General features: G+C 38.5%; 1 protein-coding gene across 1 annotated transcript; it reads right to left on the reverse strand.

The window, feature by feature from the left end:
• Nucleotides 1–5,745: 5,745 nt before the first annotated feature.
• On the reverse strand, nucleotides 5,746–11,385 carry LOC137276333 (uncharacterized). Its single transcript, XM_067808218.1, has 4 exons — nucleotides 11,319–11,385; nucleotides 8,745–9,015; nucleotides 6,105–6,277; nucleotides 5,746–5,975 (listed from the first exon to the last, which is right to left on the reverse strand). Exons 1-4 carry the CDS (start codon nucleotides 11,383–11,385, stop codon nucleotides 5,746–5,748), a joined length of 741 nt encoding a protein of 246 aa, XP_067664319.1.
• Nucleotides 11,386–14,864: the final 3,479 nt, after the last annotated feature.

The raw sequence follows: 14,864 nt of genomic DNA on the forward strand, positions 1-14,864 counted from the left end.
TCCCAAGGTGTCATCCATATAAGAAGATCCACCAAACATGCACCGAATCCTTCACTTTTCGATAGGAGCGACATGGCGCGATTAGTTAAGTTTTACCCTGCTTTTAGCAGTTTTCCAGCAATATCACAGCTGGGACACGACAGTTGTGCTGCACACATTGCACTCATGTGGGGAATCGAACCCTGCCTTCGGTGTGACGAGCGAAGGCTTTTACCACTTGAAATAAGCCGTGACGTTTTGGGTTAGAATAGGTCTTCAGCTAACTATGCTTGTTGTTAGAGGCATCTGAAATATGGATTTCTAAACATCAGTTCTAACCCGGATTTCCATAGGAGTGTCATCAGTTTACTGTGACATATGTTATATTTGGCATTACACCTTCATAGTAAAGTACAAACTCTAGTACTTTTAGGGTGGATTCGCACATTCCAACCTATACCCTCATAGTCAGGCATCTAATCGACAGCACACAAAATCAGTCGCCGAACCCTTTCAATCACCGCGACTTTCATGGCAGCTGCCTTGTGTCAAAATTACAAATATACATAATAACACAAATATCCATATTTAGTTCCTGGACAATGAATCATTTGAGCAGATTTTCAAGGTAAATGCTCAGAGGCAGAGTGGAAAAAGCTATCCCTTGATAGGGTTGGGTACGGTTTGGTGGCAATATGGCGGCCTCGTTATTTGCATTTGTGTGTGGTGAGGATAACCTTGACCCTTAAAGTGAGTGAGTGAGTTAATATTTCAGTCCTATCGTGACTAAAACAAGTTATAGATTTATGATGATTTTTGCCCTGAGTGAAAGCAATGGGCGTTTATTTGCTTGGTTGGTGATTTTATGTGTGCTTCGTTGTGTAACCGGAATATTCACTGGTTGTAACAAAATTCTGAACATGGTTTTCCAGAATGGGAACCCTAGTGTAAAATATATAGAACTTTATTCTATATGTTCAGGAACAACAAAAAGTGAAACAATACAGGATAGATGAATATAATGGTAATAAATACAATAATACAATAATACAATACGCCACTGCATCCTTCAGATGCAATACTAGTCATAGTGAAAGGGTCCTCTTGACTTACTTCGAAATAGTGAGTGAATGAGTGAGTGAGTGAGTGAGTGAGTTCATGTTTAACGTCACATCGGCAATGTTTCAGCCATATCGCGACAAGAGCATTTAACACTGAAATGGAATATATGTATATCATAAATACCTGTCGACAAAGGACAGTAAAACAACTAGAATATCACAATTAGATTTAACACTAGCGTGGAAAGCTAAAACTAATATCACTATTTGGACAATACAATATGAAACAGGCTATAGATTGCCAACATCTGAAGGTAGATCACGATGCTAGGGACCATTGGGACTTACAGTACCCTTGCTTCCTGCATGGACCCTACCTGTATTTACACCATGCCTTCAAATGTTAGCAATTTAGACACATCTAGCCAATAATTACAAATACACATATACATACTACGATTAAAAAAGTGGACGGTTTAAATGTACTCGCAATGCTTCGGGACTTACGCACTGGACAATAATTTTACGGTACTTCAACCCCTACTTCGAAATAAACAATTGTAGTTTAGTGAGTCAGTTAATGTTCAAAGTCACATCGGCAATACCTCAGTCATATTGTTACGAAAACAATTCATATAATAAAAATGAAACAAATGTTGAAGAGTAAACCATGTCGACAATGAAAAGTTAAAATACCAGAATATAACAGACATAAGCATAAAACTAGCATGAAAAATTAAAACATTGTAATTAAAGAAGACAATACGATATAAAACATGGGCTATAGATCGCCAACAACTGAAGGTAGATCACCATACTAGGGTGAATGAGTTTAGTCATATGGCGGTCACCATACTAGGACCCATTGGGACCTATATTACTTTTGCTACCTGCATGGACCCTAGCTGGATTTACACCATCCCTTCAGCTGCTGGAGATATTGGTGAATTTAAGTCAATGTTAAAATAACACACATACTAAAATTAAATGTATGGTAGAGTTAAATTCACTTTGAACTGGAGGAACTTACGTACTCTCTCAGGAGGACAATAATTTTACAATACTGTAAACCCCCCACCCCCACCCCCCGAGTGTTAGTCACTAGCAATCTAAGGAACTGATCTAAACTACCAATCATAAAAATACATCTACAGAACATATTAATCAAAGTTCATCCATGAAATCAATGTCTTTTAAAATACAACAATTAAATGAGAACCAGCAGTATTAAAAAGATCCTTAACTGTTTTGACATCGAAATATTTATTCCTTGTGATGTAGAATTAAACAGAGTCACGCAAGATCTGTTTGACCGTGACTATCTCATCCCAAGAGATACAAAATGAAGGATCCTCTCGTTTTAACAGGTGTGCATGTGTATATATTGTGTAACCAATACGACATCGTCGCACGATGACCTCTTCAAATCTGGACTGACATCCCAATTACGTATAACCAATGTAAGGTTTTATTGCATGTATTTTATTTATACCTACTTGGGAGTCACAGTTCTGCATCAGATCACGGATGTAAGTTCTAATGCTATCTGTGCAATCAGAGTATGGGATAAGAAGTGGTGTTACAGATTTCTTGAGTGGTGCCTTGGCAGCAAAATCGGCCATTATGTTACCAGAAATACCAACCTGACTGGGCAACCATTGGTATTGGCCAATAGCAACATCATTATACAATTCAATAATTTAAGTTAAAAGTGGATGTTCACATGGTAAGTTATTAATACCCTGAAGACAAGAAAGAGAGCCTGAATAGATTATATATTGTTTGGAGCGTCTTCGAATATACTTAAGAGCCGTTAATATGACGTTAGCTTCACCTGTAAAAATAGAGCTGTTGTCTGGTAATGTAGAAGATATTGTTCTGGATCCAGACAGTGGCACAAGCTACTGCGCCGCCGTTCTAGGGCCCATCTGTAAATAAGGATTTGCAACTGTTATACTTGGTTTTTAAATGATGAGTGAGTGAGTGAGTTTGGTTTTACATTGCACTCAGCAATATTCCAGCTACATGGCAGCGGTCTGTAAATAATCGAGTCTGTACGAGACAATCCAGTGATCAACAACAGGAGCATCGATCTGCGCAATTTGGAACCGATGACATGTGTCAACCAAGTCAGCAAGCCTGACCACCCGATCCCGTTAGTCGCCTCTTACGACGAGCATAGTCGCCTTTTATGGCAAGCATGGGTTGCTGAAGGCCTATTTTACCCCGGGACCTTCACGGGCTTTTAATTTATGATATTCTTGTTTATATTGTAAGTTATTTATTTCTGAGTTTTTAAATGAAGTTAATGTTAGGTCAACTTGTGGCCTAACCAACTGCCAAGGAGGAGAAGAAAGAAGACAGGAAGGCGATTTTCCAGCTTAATGCCGGCAGCAGTAATGAAAGGCTTAATTCTCAACCCATGGGGCGGAACAAGAGATGATGTCTTGATATACAAATCTTCATACAGAGTGTTAAAGACACAGTGAAATACAGAAGTGCATACAACTGGTTTTTGATTTCGAAAATTTAAAGCCATTTTCAAGACTGCATTTTTTTATTTTGTTTAAAGACAACCGTAGCTGCCGTTTCATAGTATGCATATTTTTCCACGACAAGAAACATTAAAATCACCCACAAATAAAACCTTTGACAAAGGGTTAATCGTGATACTAAACAAAGTCACGGACAAAATACTTGACAAAATAACTATAACAATCAGGCAGGGTAGAACGCAGGCGGACCTGAATTGTCTTTCATTTAAAATGTTCGCTATAAATTGAGACAAACGGCCTCGCAATCCAAAGCCATGTAAATGTCTTAAAATGTCATATTTCCACATCGTCATATGCCTTTTAAAGGTGAAAACATAGACTCAGCATGTTGTTTATGAATTGAAGCGTTTTTAGCAAATGATTCCAAACGCAGTAACTGATCGACAGTACTTCTGTTTTCACTGAAACCACACTGTATACCCGTTATAAAGTGATTTGTTTCCAAATATCAAACAAGTCGACTATGTATCATTTTCAAACACAGCTTGTCAGGGAGCTAGGTCGGTAACTCGAAGGGTCAGTATGATTACGTCGTGGTGTCGGGATGGGCACAACAATACTATCGCGCCATGAAGAAGGAAGTTTCCAGACGTCCAAATATCATAAACAATGTTGAAGGGTGTCTCTAAACACGATTCTGGTAAGTGCTTCGGGAGCTGATAGTAAATGTTATCAGCCCCTGTAGCAATATGGAGCTCAGGAACAGAAAATAGTTCATTGTAGTCTTCCCCATTGTCTGAATTGAACGTGACTGACAGATACGTACCGGATATCCTGAATGTAGGAATCCTTTTCAAATTTGGGACTGAAGTTATTTTCACTGCACCTGTGAATAAGTTTGGAAAATTACACACAACGGGCTTGTGATCCCACGCTACTCTTGGAATTACTTCCAAATAACACAATTCGTTGAACATCCCACTATATGCAATAACGCATTAAACAATACTGGTACCTAAATGTGACATTTATTTGTAATTACCCGGTGAATCTGAAACCGTTCATACGTTGACAATGTGGATTCCAGACTGTTTCCATAAATCCAGTAGTTGAATAACAGACAATTTCCAATCCGCCTTATCAATGCAGTCAGAATAAGGTGGTTCCACAAGGCATTATGTTGTCTGCAACATTATTTAGTAGTGAAATAAATCTTTCAAGGTTGGTACTTAAGTCCCAAAACCTTTAAATTAAATTTGAACTTACTTCTATTTTTAATTGTAGTATGTCGGTTATTTTAATAGACTGTAAAAAACTGTTAACTTCTGAAGGGTTAATGAAAAGGAAGCTAGGGTCCATGCTGGAAACAAACGTACAGTAAGTCCCCATCGTCCATAGTATTGTGATCTACCTTCAGGGAATCTGCAGCTTGCTATTTATTTCGTATTATCATCTATAGTTATATGTTTTAGATTTCATTAGTCGATTTAGTTAAAATCTGTGATAGTACACAAGTGTTACTGTCGTTATTTGACAGTGTTTTAAAATTCTGTCAGGAAATAACAACTTGGTTTTAGTCACAGTATGGCTTATATATTGCCGACGTCAGTTAAAATTTTAACTGCCTTCCCCTCTCATTGAATACTTTAACTGAGTCAGTAGATGAATCTCTTGGATGATTTTAGTACTTCTCTTCGTGGTAAAAAGATGCGAACCACTGAGTGAGTGAATACTGCTTAGAGGTGCACAAGTAATGTTGTAGCTATTCGCGGTGAGAAAATGGGTTTCGTTTTACGATACACGGAGAATAATAAAGGTGATGTTGAAAATCACTAAAACAGCATCCAGTATCACATTCGGGCCTCGGTACGGAATGCGGATGTCAATGGGTGATAGGGCTGGGTTAAGCGTTTAAAAGAATCTTTGTATTTGGTTGCCTTGGTTTTTCATGTTTTTTGTGTCTCCTTTAGATCTTGGGGATGTCCAAAAGGGTGTGAAAGTCGTATTCAGGTTACCTGTGCAGAGACTGTCCAAACTGCAGATGGCTTGTGCTTGTTAGGTTAAGGGGGTAATTTGAACATTCACATTTGTATGTATTGGTTCGTGTGAGTGGGTTCAGTATACGTCAGAGTGGATGTTGTCCTCTTAGTGAACCACCACCATAAGGATGAAATGTGAGAACCTACAGTTAGCATTGACGTTGGGTGCGCTTAAGCATTACAGTACAGCATTTTCCACGATTTCCAGTCAGAGTCGGAAATCCGCGAGAAAACCGACGCTGTCCTGTCGAACAGTGCACATCTTTTTTGACTACCCCTATGACTGAACATCCCACACTTTGCATGGATGAAGCACCTCCGAGCACAAGTTATAACGTCCGCGTTAAATTTGTCCTCCATGAGACCGCTGGTCCACTTGCCAGGGACACTGCGAAATCTTGCTTGGTAGTCTTCACCTGAATCAGCAAGAAATGAAACATGTCTTAGCAAACTGTGTGTTGTGTTACTATTCCATCAACTGAGCACATTCCCAACTAGAAAGGAGCTTTTATTCTAATTTTAACTGATACGAAGGCACGAGTTACCTAAACGGATTAGATGAGGGTGGCTGTTGAAACCCTTCAGGCCAATTCGTTTGACAGAGACACCTGCTGCTATGGTGACTTCAAAGATTTTGTTGAATCCAACCGTTTTGCCTTTTCCATAGGAAATAATTCCATTGCGCCAAGATGTCCAGAAGCGTCTGAATAAAAGAGAACATGTTATGAACCCTATAATGTAGCATGCAGTCCATTCGGACCCTAGAATTCATTTGGAAATGTATTAGAATGCAATAGTTTAGCCATATCGTGACTTGAAAGTTATAAATTCAGAATAGACAAAATAATACTGTAAAAACTAAGGGCAGTAAACTAAGAAGACTACTACAGATAAAGAATTAAAACTTGAATATAACTAAAATTCGGCGAAGATTTATGGACAATATAATATGAAAAAAACCGGACTGAAGACCACTAGTTACTCAATGCACGTCACCATAATAGGGACAATGGGGACTTGCGGTGCTTTTGCTACATGGGTGATTTCCCATTTCTGGCAGTCTGTTGTGCACTGGACCATGCAAGTGTTCTATCTCACTTTCAAGATTGGGACAAAGATCAATTAGGTCTCGTCCGTAAGGTGGTAACTAATTTCCTACTTGGACAGTTCGGATCAGTTATGCACTGAGGATGTTTGTAGAGTACAGGATAGAGTATAATGCTTATGTAGAAGAGTGAAGGAGTAGAGTAGGATGATAACTAATTTCCTGAGAAGACGAAAGAGGGAAATTCATCTTACAGACTAGAAAAGAAGGATGTTTTCTATAATTCAGTATGTATGTACTCCGCGTCAAAAGTTTAGACTCACTAGTGACTTACTTCAGTCATCATCTGTTCTAAGCTATATTTTGCAAAATATCTCATACTGTGTAAAGGTGCTATTCGTGCAACTCATTCGCATAAGGTTTGCAGTTGGTTCCCCGAAGTTAGTAGAAAAATTCATCTTCGATGTAACGGCATATGCTCCCTCGAAACGGGAACTGTTTGAGTTTGTTGTCATATCAAGTCACCCTGGGTATATGATCTCGTTAGATTCATGATTTGTTACTTCTGAAATTCAAAATAATGACAAATGGTGCGTCTGCCAAATATTAGATTTGGCAATTATCACGAAGGTAGTGAAGCAGTTACTGTTGATTTTATGGACGGCCAAGGTAAAATCTGGCCTTGTGTTGTCGATAATAGTTATATCTTTAAGCGTTTCAAAGTTTCAAACCAATTTCAAAGCAGTCATACCAACTATTCCACAGCTAAATCAAGGTGCGTCTTGTGTAAAATATCCCACATGGGTACAATGTGTTAAGGCGTAAAACTTAAACTCACTCACTCGTATGGAAAAGGAGGCACGGATCTGTAAACAGAATTATCGTCGCGTGACTAACTCAATTTTTGTTTGAACTGTAACTGTATCCAGTCGTTCTATTTATGATCAGGGATAGTGACATTACACTGGAGTTTACTTGCTAATTTGATTTTAGTATCATAAGGCTGTTTTCTCAGGCATAATATCATATTGGAAATGTATTACAGCATCCTTAATAATCCGATTGTTTTACAAATGTGGATGTCTAAGATATGATGTGTCCGTCCAGCCGGGAAGTCCAAATGTTTTGCATCAATTCCCACAACATACTAAAATATCAATAGTGCGTCTGCTGCTTAAAAGATCTTTGCTGGTTAAGGATTTTTTATATCGTTTTATAGGTGTGATATGTCCATTGTGTAACAATGTCCCAATTTAAGTGGACATGTGATATTCTGTAATGGACAGCGATGTGATATACTCTTCCGAAAGAGAAACTTGGTATGCTGTTTTGGAGTTTATTTATTGAGTGCATATAACTGATTCAAACTTGACTTCATTGCTCAGAAAAATCATCACCAATTTTCAAAACATGATTTTCAGAAAGTGTTTGGTACAATCACACAGTGCTGTTATATCTACTTGATCATAGCAATGGTGTGCCCATCATGAACATCGATAACAGATTGGCAGCGGTGGCCCACAGAAGAAAGGCGATACCTAATGCTGTCTTGAAGAATGCTTTGATACCCTTGCTGAAGTACTGCATGCAGTTCATGTTAAGTCTGAGGTGGCAGATTGCGCTGACGCAATCTTCGATCAAGAGTATCCAGTAGATTTCTTTGCCAAGCATATTAGAAGTTGTATATGTGACGTTAAACCAAGTTCATAGCAAAGTTAATAAAGAAGCTGACTTTCCATAGAACTTGGTTTTCCTTTATACCATATATGTTCAATGGGGGACAAATCGGATAATCGAGAAGGCCATGGTAACATCTGAGCGCTGTTTTGCAAACAAACACCTGCAACGAGGGCTTGAGCATTGCCATAGTCGTTGTAACGACGTAACGTTACAAACTCTCGTTTCTATAGCGAACCCTGTTCAATTGACGTGTCACGTGCTCATGGGATGTCCGCACATTATGACGGATACCTCTCCTAATCATGACACTATTAAATCCCATTTGAGTCACTGATTCCATGTTAATATTCTAGTTTAAACATTGGAAGCAACATTCAACAATCAATGTATAAATTTACTTTAACATAATGCATAATGTGTTGAAAACATTTGTATAAATACCTACCTGAATTCGTCACAGTGCAGGATGGAAGTTGTGTTCGCGTTCCTCTTTTCACCAGTTGGCTTGATCGTTAGTTTGGATGCACTATTCAACCAGCCACCAATGAGGAACTCAATGAGTTCGGCACCGTTGGTGTCCAGGAGGCTGAGTCCATGGTCCTGGCATGCCTTGACTTCGTACACAAGGCTTGTACATTTTTCAGCATCAACTCCAAAAGTGATCAAGTCTTTGATCACTCCATTGATCCCATTTGTGTAAACTTCCAAGGGAACTCCTACAAAACAAGGAGTGGCTCTTGACAATGAAAACATCACTTTAACATCTTTTGTACTAAAGTTTTACCAACCTGAAACCTTAATTGCACGAGGATGATTCATCAAATTGCTGAAAAGCATCTGCAGATACTGAACTGCTCCGTTTTTCTGTAAAGTTTTTATAACAACTTGCAATTTTTACCGAGTTTAATCATTTGTTGACCGCATGACAATAATCTTGTCAACGTTACGAATTTGTTTACTGTACATCAGTTCATGTGTAAACAGTACCTTTAAACAACTTGAAATATTTTGCAAAATATAGTTTAGAACAGGTGACTGAAGTATGCGGCTACACTTACATTAGTGCGTCTAAACTTTTGATGGGTAGTATAGTTGAACACATGAGTCTAATGGGTAAGGAAACAGTAGACTCGTAGAGTAAATGAAACACATGACAGTAGACACGAATGGTAAATATAACACACAACTGTAGACTCTAAACGTAAATGTAAAGTCCTACCTATGAGTGAGTGAGTGAGTGAGATAATATATAACGTCACATCGGCAATATCTCAGCCATATCGTGACGAGAACATTCAAAATTGAAAAAGATCATATGTACGTTATAAAAACCTGTCAGCGAAGGACAGTAAAGCAACTAGAATATCACAATTTCAATTACAACTAGCATGGAAAGTTAAAACTAATATCACTATTTAGACAATACAATATACAAACAGACTATAGATCACCAACAACAGAAGGTAGATCACCACACTAGGGACCATGGGGACTTACAGTACCTTTGCTACCTACATGGACTCTAGCTGGATTTGCACCATCCCTTCAGTTGCTGGCGATTGTACGAAAACTTAGGTAAAATTAAAAATTAAAATAACATGAATACTACGATTAAAAACCTGGTAGACTTAAATTTACTGTGAATGTTTTTGGACTTACGTACCCTCTCAAGGGGACAATAATTTTACAATACTTCAACCTCCTTTGAGGGTACAGCCACTAACAATTCTAGTTACAAATCTAAACTACCAATAATTGAAATACATCTGTTTACAGAACGTTTTACTCAAAATTCAACCAAAAAATCAATTTCTTTTTAAAAAAAAAACAATGATTAAATGAGAACTAACGCTGGTAAAAAGATGCTTGATAGTTTTGACATTGAAATATTTATCCCTTGTGATGGAGAATTCGACACAGTCAAGCAGGATATGCTTGACCGTGACTCTCTCATCACAAGGGACACAAAACGGAGGATCCTCACCTTTTAAAAGGTATGAATGGGTATATCTAGTAAGGCCAATACACCGTCTTAAAATAACCTCTTCAAATCTGGACTGACAGCCCAAGTAGGTGTAACCAATATACGGTTTTATTTCATGTAATTTATTTATACCTACCTGGGTGTCCCACTTCTTTTGTATCAGATCACGTATATAAGTTCTAATGCTTGCTTTGTAATCAGAGTATGGAATAAGAAGTGGTGTCACAGATTTGTTGAGGGCTGCCTTGATCGCAAGATCGGCCATTGTGTTACCTGAAATGCCTACATGGTTGGGTAACCAACAGAAGACGATGTCGTATTGGCCAGTAGCAAGATTATTATACAATTCAATAATGTCAATTAAAAGTGGATGTTTAATCGTCTGAAGACAAGAAAGAGAGTCTGAATGGATATATATTGTTTACGTTTTGGGTGTCATTCACTATATCTAAGAGTCTTACGTAGGAGATATTGAGTACTAAGTCCTACGTAGGAGATACTAACGAGGGTAAAAACATTTTTCACGATGGTCCTAATACACTTCCGTATTGATACACCTAGAAGGAAGAGGGAAAATCTTTGTTTAAGCCATGTTCTGACGGAACTATAAACGCATGATCACTTTTATTTCCATTTATATTTCTGAAACAGGTTTAATAATTTGTTTTATTCAATACGCAAACAAAATTCATTTTACAAAAACACCAAGCTACATTAAATCCCAAAGATTTAAAGATTAACTTTGATTATAATTATATAATTATAATTGTTGTTTTAAAGCTCCTAGAGGCCCATGAAGGTCCGAAGTAGAACAGGCCTTCAGGAAATCCATGTTTGTCACAAAAGGCAACTATAGGGTTCGGGTGGTCGTTCTCGCTGACTTGCTTGACACATGTCATCGGTTCCCAATTTCGCAGATCGATGCTCATGCTGTTGATCACTGGATTGCCTGGTCCAGACTTGATTATTTACACACTGCCGCCATATGGCTGGAATAATGCTGAGTGCGGCGCAAAACTAAACTCACTCACTCACTTCTCTCCTTGTAAACCGTTTCAGTCAGTGCTCCTTGAGATTTCATTTCTGCCAGAATCTCAGACATATCCGAGAGGCACATTGCACGATCACGTACAATGCCTCTCCATGAATTTAGGGTCTTGTGGATTGATACGACAATCTCAGTGTTGTCAAAATGATGAGCCTAGAGAAGATTTTGAGACTGTTACCTCCTTGCACATGCACTAGAAGAGAACCGGACATGAGACGTGTAACATTTTTAACAGTTCCACAAATGCCAACAAATGCCAGTTGCAACCAACTACAAACCAGGGCTACAAGGATGCTATACTCCAGCAAGAAGGACGCTGGTAGCTATAATAGTCAAATAGATTAAAAGGTCTGGCTGGTTCAGCCCTAGACAATTATCCGATAACAAACAGAACCCGGAGGTCATTAATGCCAGATTGGCCCATGAGCCACTGCCTGTTGGCATAGGACTCTAGGCAAAAGTGTGATACAGTAACAGTTTGGGGGTTGCCATAGTAACCACATGAAATATGAATATTTCCTCAACCGCCAGGATCCCTTCCTCCACCGACCCACGGCAAACGGGTTGGTGGATCATATATTCCCCTGGGTCCACTACAGGGGTGACCAGCTCTTGGCGATGTAAAGCCACATCGGCAGTAGTTCAGCCATATCATAACTAAGATACCTAAACCTAGTTCAAACTTCATAATGCAGACATATAAAATGTAAAACTCTACCAATACAGGAAAATAAAAATACTAGACTATCACAAAATTAATCAAAACTAGCTGAACACTATCTTTGAAAATAGACAACTATCTTTAGACAATACAAAGTAGAAATGGGTTATAGATCGCCAAAAACTGACGGTACATCAATATTCTTGAGACCATTGGGGCTTGCAATGTCTTTGTTACCTACATGGTCAATAGCTGGATTTACAACATCCCTTCAGTCACTGGCGATTGTAGGCAAATTGATGCAAACGAAGTGCACCACCCAGTTAGGTATAAATAATTTACATACAGGTACTCATACCATGGGTTAGGCTCACTCGGGTTGCCAGTACAAGTTTGAAGAGGTCATTATACAACGATGTCGCATTAGCTATTATCGATATACTAACATATTCCTGTTAGAGCATCTATCAAGTATCAACGCCTTGTGACGGAATGATCACGGTTCTGCTTGACGGAATGGATTTTTCCATCACAAGGAACACACATTTCAAAGTAAATTCATAACTGAGATTGTTAGAGGCTGTATTCTCTACGGGGGTTAAAGTATCGTAACATTATTGTCATTCCGAGAGTGGGGAAGTCCTGGGGATTGTTTCACAAAACTCTCGTAAGCCTAAGATGTCGTAACCTTTCTCGAAGCATTTGTACCTGGCATACTGTAACATAGGAGGTGCAAATCCTACGAGAAAAGTTACGAGATCTTAGGCTTACGAGATTTTTGTGAAACGGGGCCCTATAACATTCAAAGTGTATTTTACTTTATCCCAATATATATCGTAGTATGTGTGTGATTTTGAATTATGGCCATATTTGTTATCGACGTTTAATCTCCAGCTCATTTTTATTCCTCGCTATGTGTTTTGCGGTAGGTATTAGAAATGTGAAATGGTGCCTTTTGGTAGTTTCGGCATTTGGAATAAAATATGTTTGTGCACTCCATGGCAATGATAAGTTTGACTTTTACTGAAATTGGAGGTACTGTTCTTTTCTGGAGAAGAACTTAAACTTTTCAAAGTGATCCTTCCACTTTGATATATTTACGCCAAAATATTTCACATAATCATAATTACTAGATATATCCATGAAGAATATTTTGTCATCGCGGGAAAGACTGATAACTTGCCTTCATGTTTAATACTGTATTGTCTAGTTATTTTACTGTCAGTTGTCGCCGGGTTTTTATAATCTAATTGCATGTATTATGAATGCATAACCTTTATAGTCACGATAGACTGAAATATTGCCGATGTGACTGAAAATCTTAATACACACTCAAGACCGTTTGAGTAGGGATACTAAATCGTAACAGTGGAGCTGATCTTGTTAAGCCGTGGAAATTTATGTGAAAGGGTACTGATGAGTCGTCCAAGTGCATCATAAGGAATTGATATCTTTGTAGGGGCGCCCAATGTTGACATTGCTTCTATAATTGCACTTTCGTTTTGTGACCAATTTCTCTTTGATGATGTTCCGCTGCAGACATTGAACTTGTTTGTCCACCAGAGCAGATATAACTTCAGGTTCAGCGGAATAACGATTCTCTGCACACTGTTTAAATGAGATATCAGGAAGTGTTGTAATGTCTGTAGCTGCATCCTGTCTCTGCCCATGAGGGCCTAAGATGATGTGAATAGACCTAGGAGCCGTTTCCAAGCTCTTATAGGCTAAGTGAGCGAGTTTGGTTTTACGTCGCACTCAGGAGCATTTTACCTATATGACAGTGGTCTCTAGATACTCGAGTCTGGACCGGATAATCCAGTGATCAGCATGTGCATCTACCAATTTGGAACCGATGACGTGTCAACCAAGTCAGCGAGCGTGATCATCCGATCCCTTTAGTCGCCTCATATGACAGGCATAGCCGCAATTTGTGGCAAGCGTGGGTTGCTGATGACCTATTCTACCGAATCTACACTGGTCATGTAGCATCGAAGTGGACAGTCACAGGTACAGGCTGTTGTTCATTTAAATATCATTGAGAAGTTCCAATATAAACATCGTCTATCCTGTTGTCAAGGCTAGACATCTCTTTTAGATTCCTACCATGCCAACAGGCCGGTGTTGTACCTCATCAAGATGATGCATAACACTAGCATTAAATAAGGTTATCTCATATTGTTGAATTCAAACGTAAACATTATGTTTTGATTAATTCAACTTTCCCCATCAGTGGTAAGTGTTCAGTGACGAAAAGAGTGAGTGAGTATTTAACATCACATCGGCAATATCTCAGTCATATCGTGACGATAACATTTAAAACTTAAATGAAATATATCCATATTCTAAAAATCTGTCAAAGAAGGAAGTAAGTAAAACAACCAGAATATCACAATTTGAATTAAAACTAGCATGGAAAGTTAAAACTAATATCACTATCTATACAATACATTATAAAAATAGGCAATAGGTCGCAACAACAGGAGGTAGATCACCATACCAGGGACCATGGGGATTTACAGTACCTTTGCTACCTACAAGGACCCTAGTTGGAAGTGACGAAAAGAAATGAGAAGAAAAACACAAACACACCAATAGAGTACCTTTTCAACCACAGTATGTACATGTCATCGAAATATCTTCAACATATAGTCAAACCAGCTTTTGACAATTAGTGAATGATAAAACATGATTGTTACTAACCTTTAACAACGGTGATCATGAGGAGGTACACACTGACAGACAATACGACTTCTACCATGATGATCTGTCAACGCGTCTGTTGTCGCCTCCGAGATGGCTACACAAGTTACAAACTTGAAACACAAATCGATGTCATGATATATCTGGGTCCAATGTTTCCGCAGAGGATAGA

This window comes from Haliotis asinina, chromosome 1, assembly GCF_037392515.1.
Source record: "Haliotis asinina isolate JCU_RB_2024 chromosome 1, JCU_Hal_asi_v2, whole genome shotgun sequence".
Classification (NCBI taxonomy): Eukaryota; Metazoa; Mollusca; class Gastropoda; order Lepetellida; family Haliotidae; genus Haliotis; species Haliotis asinina.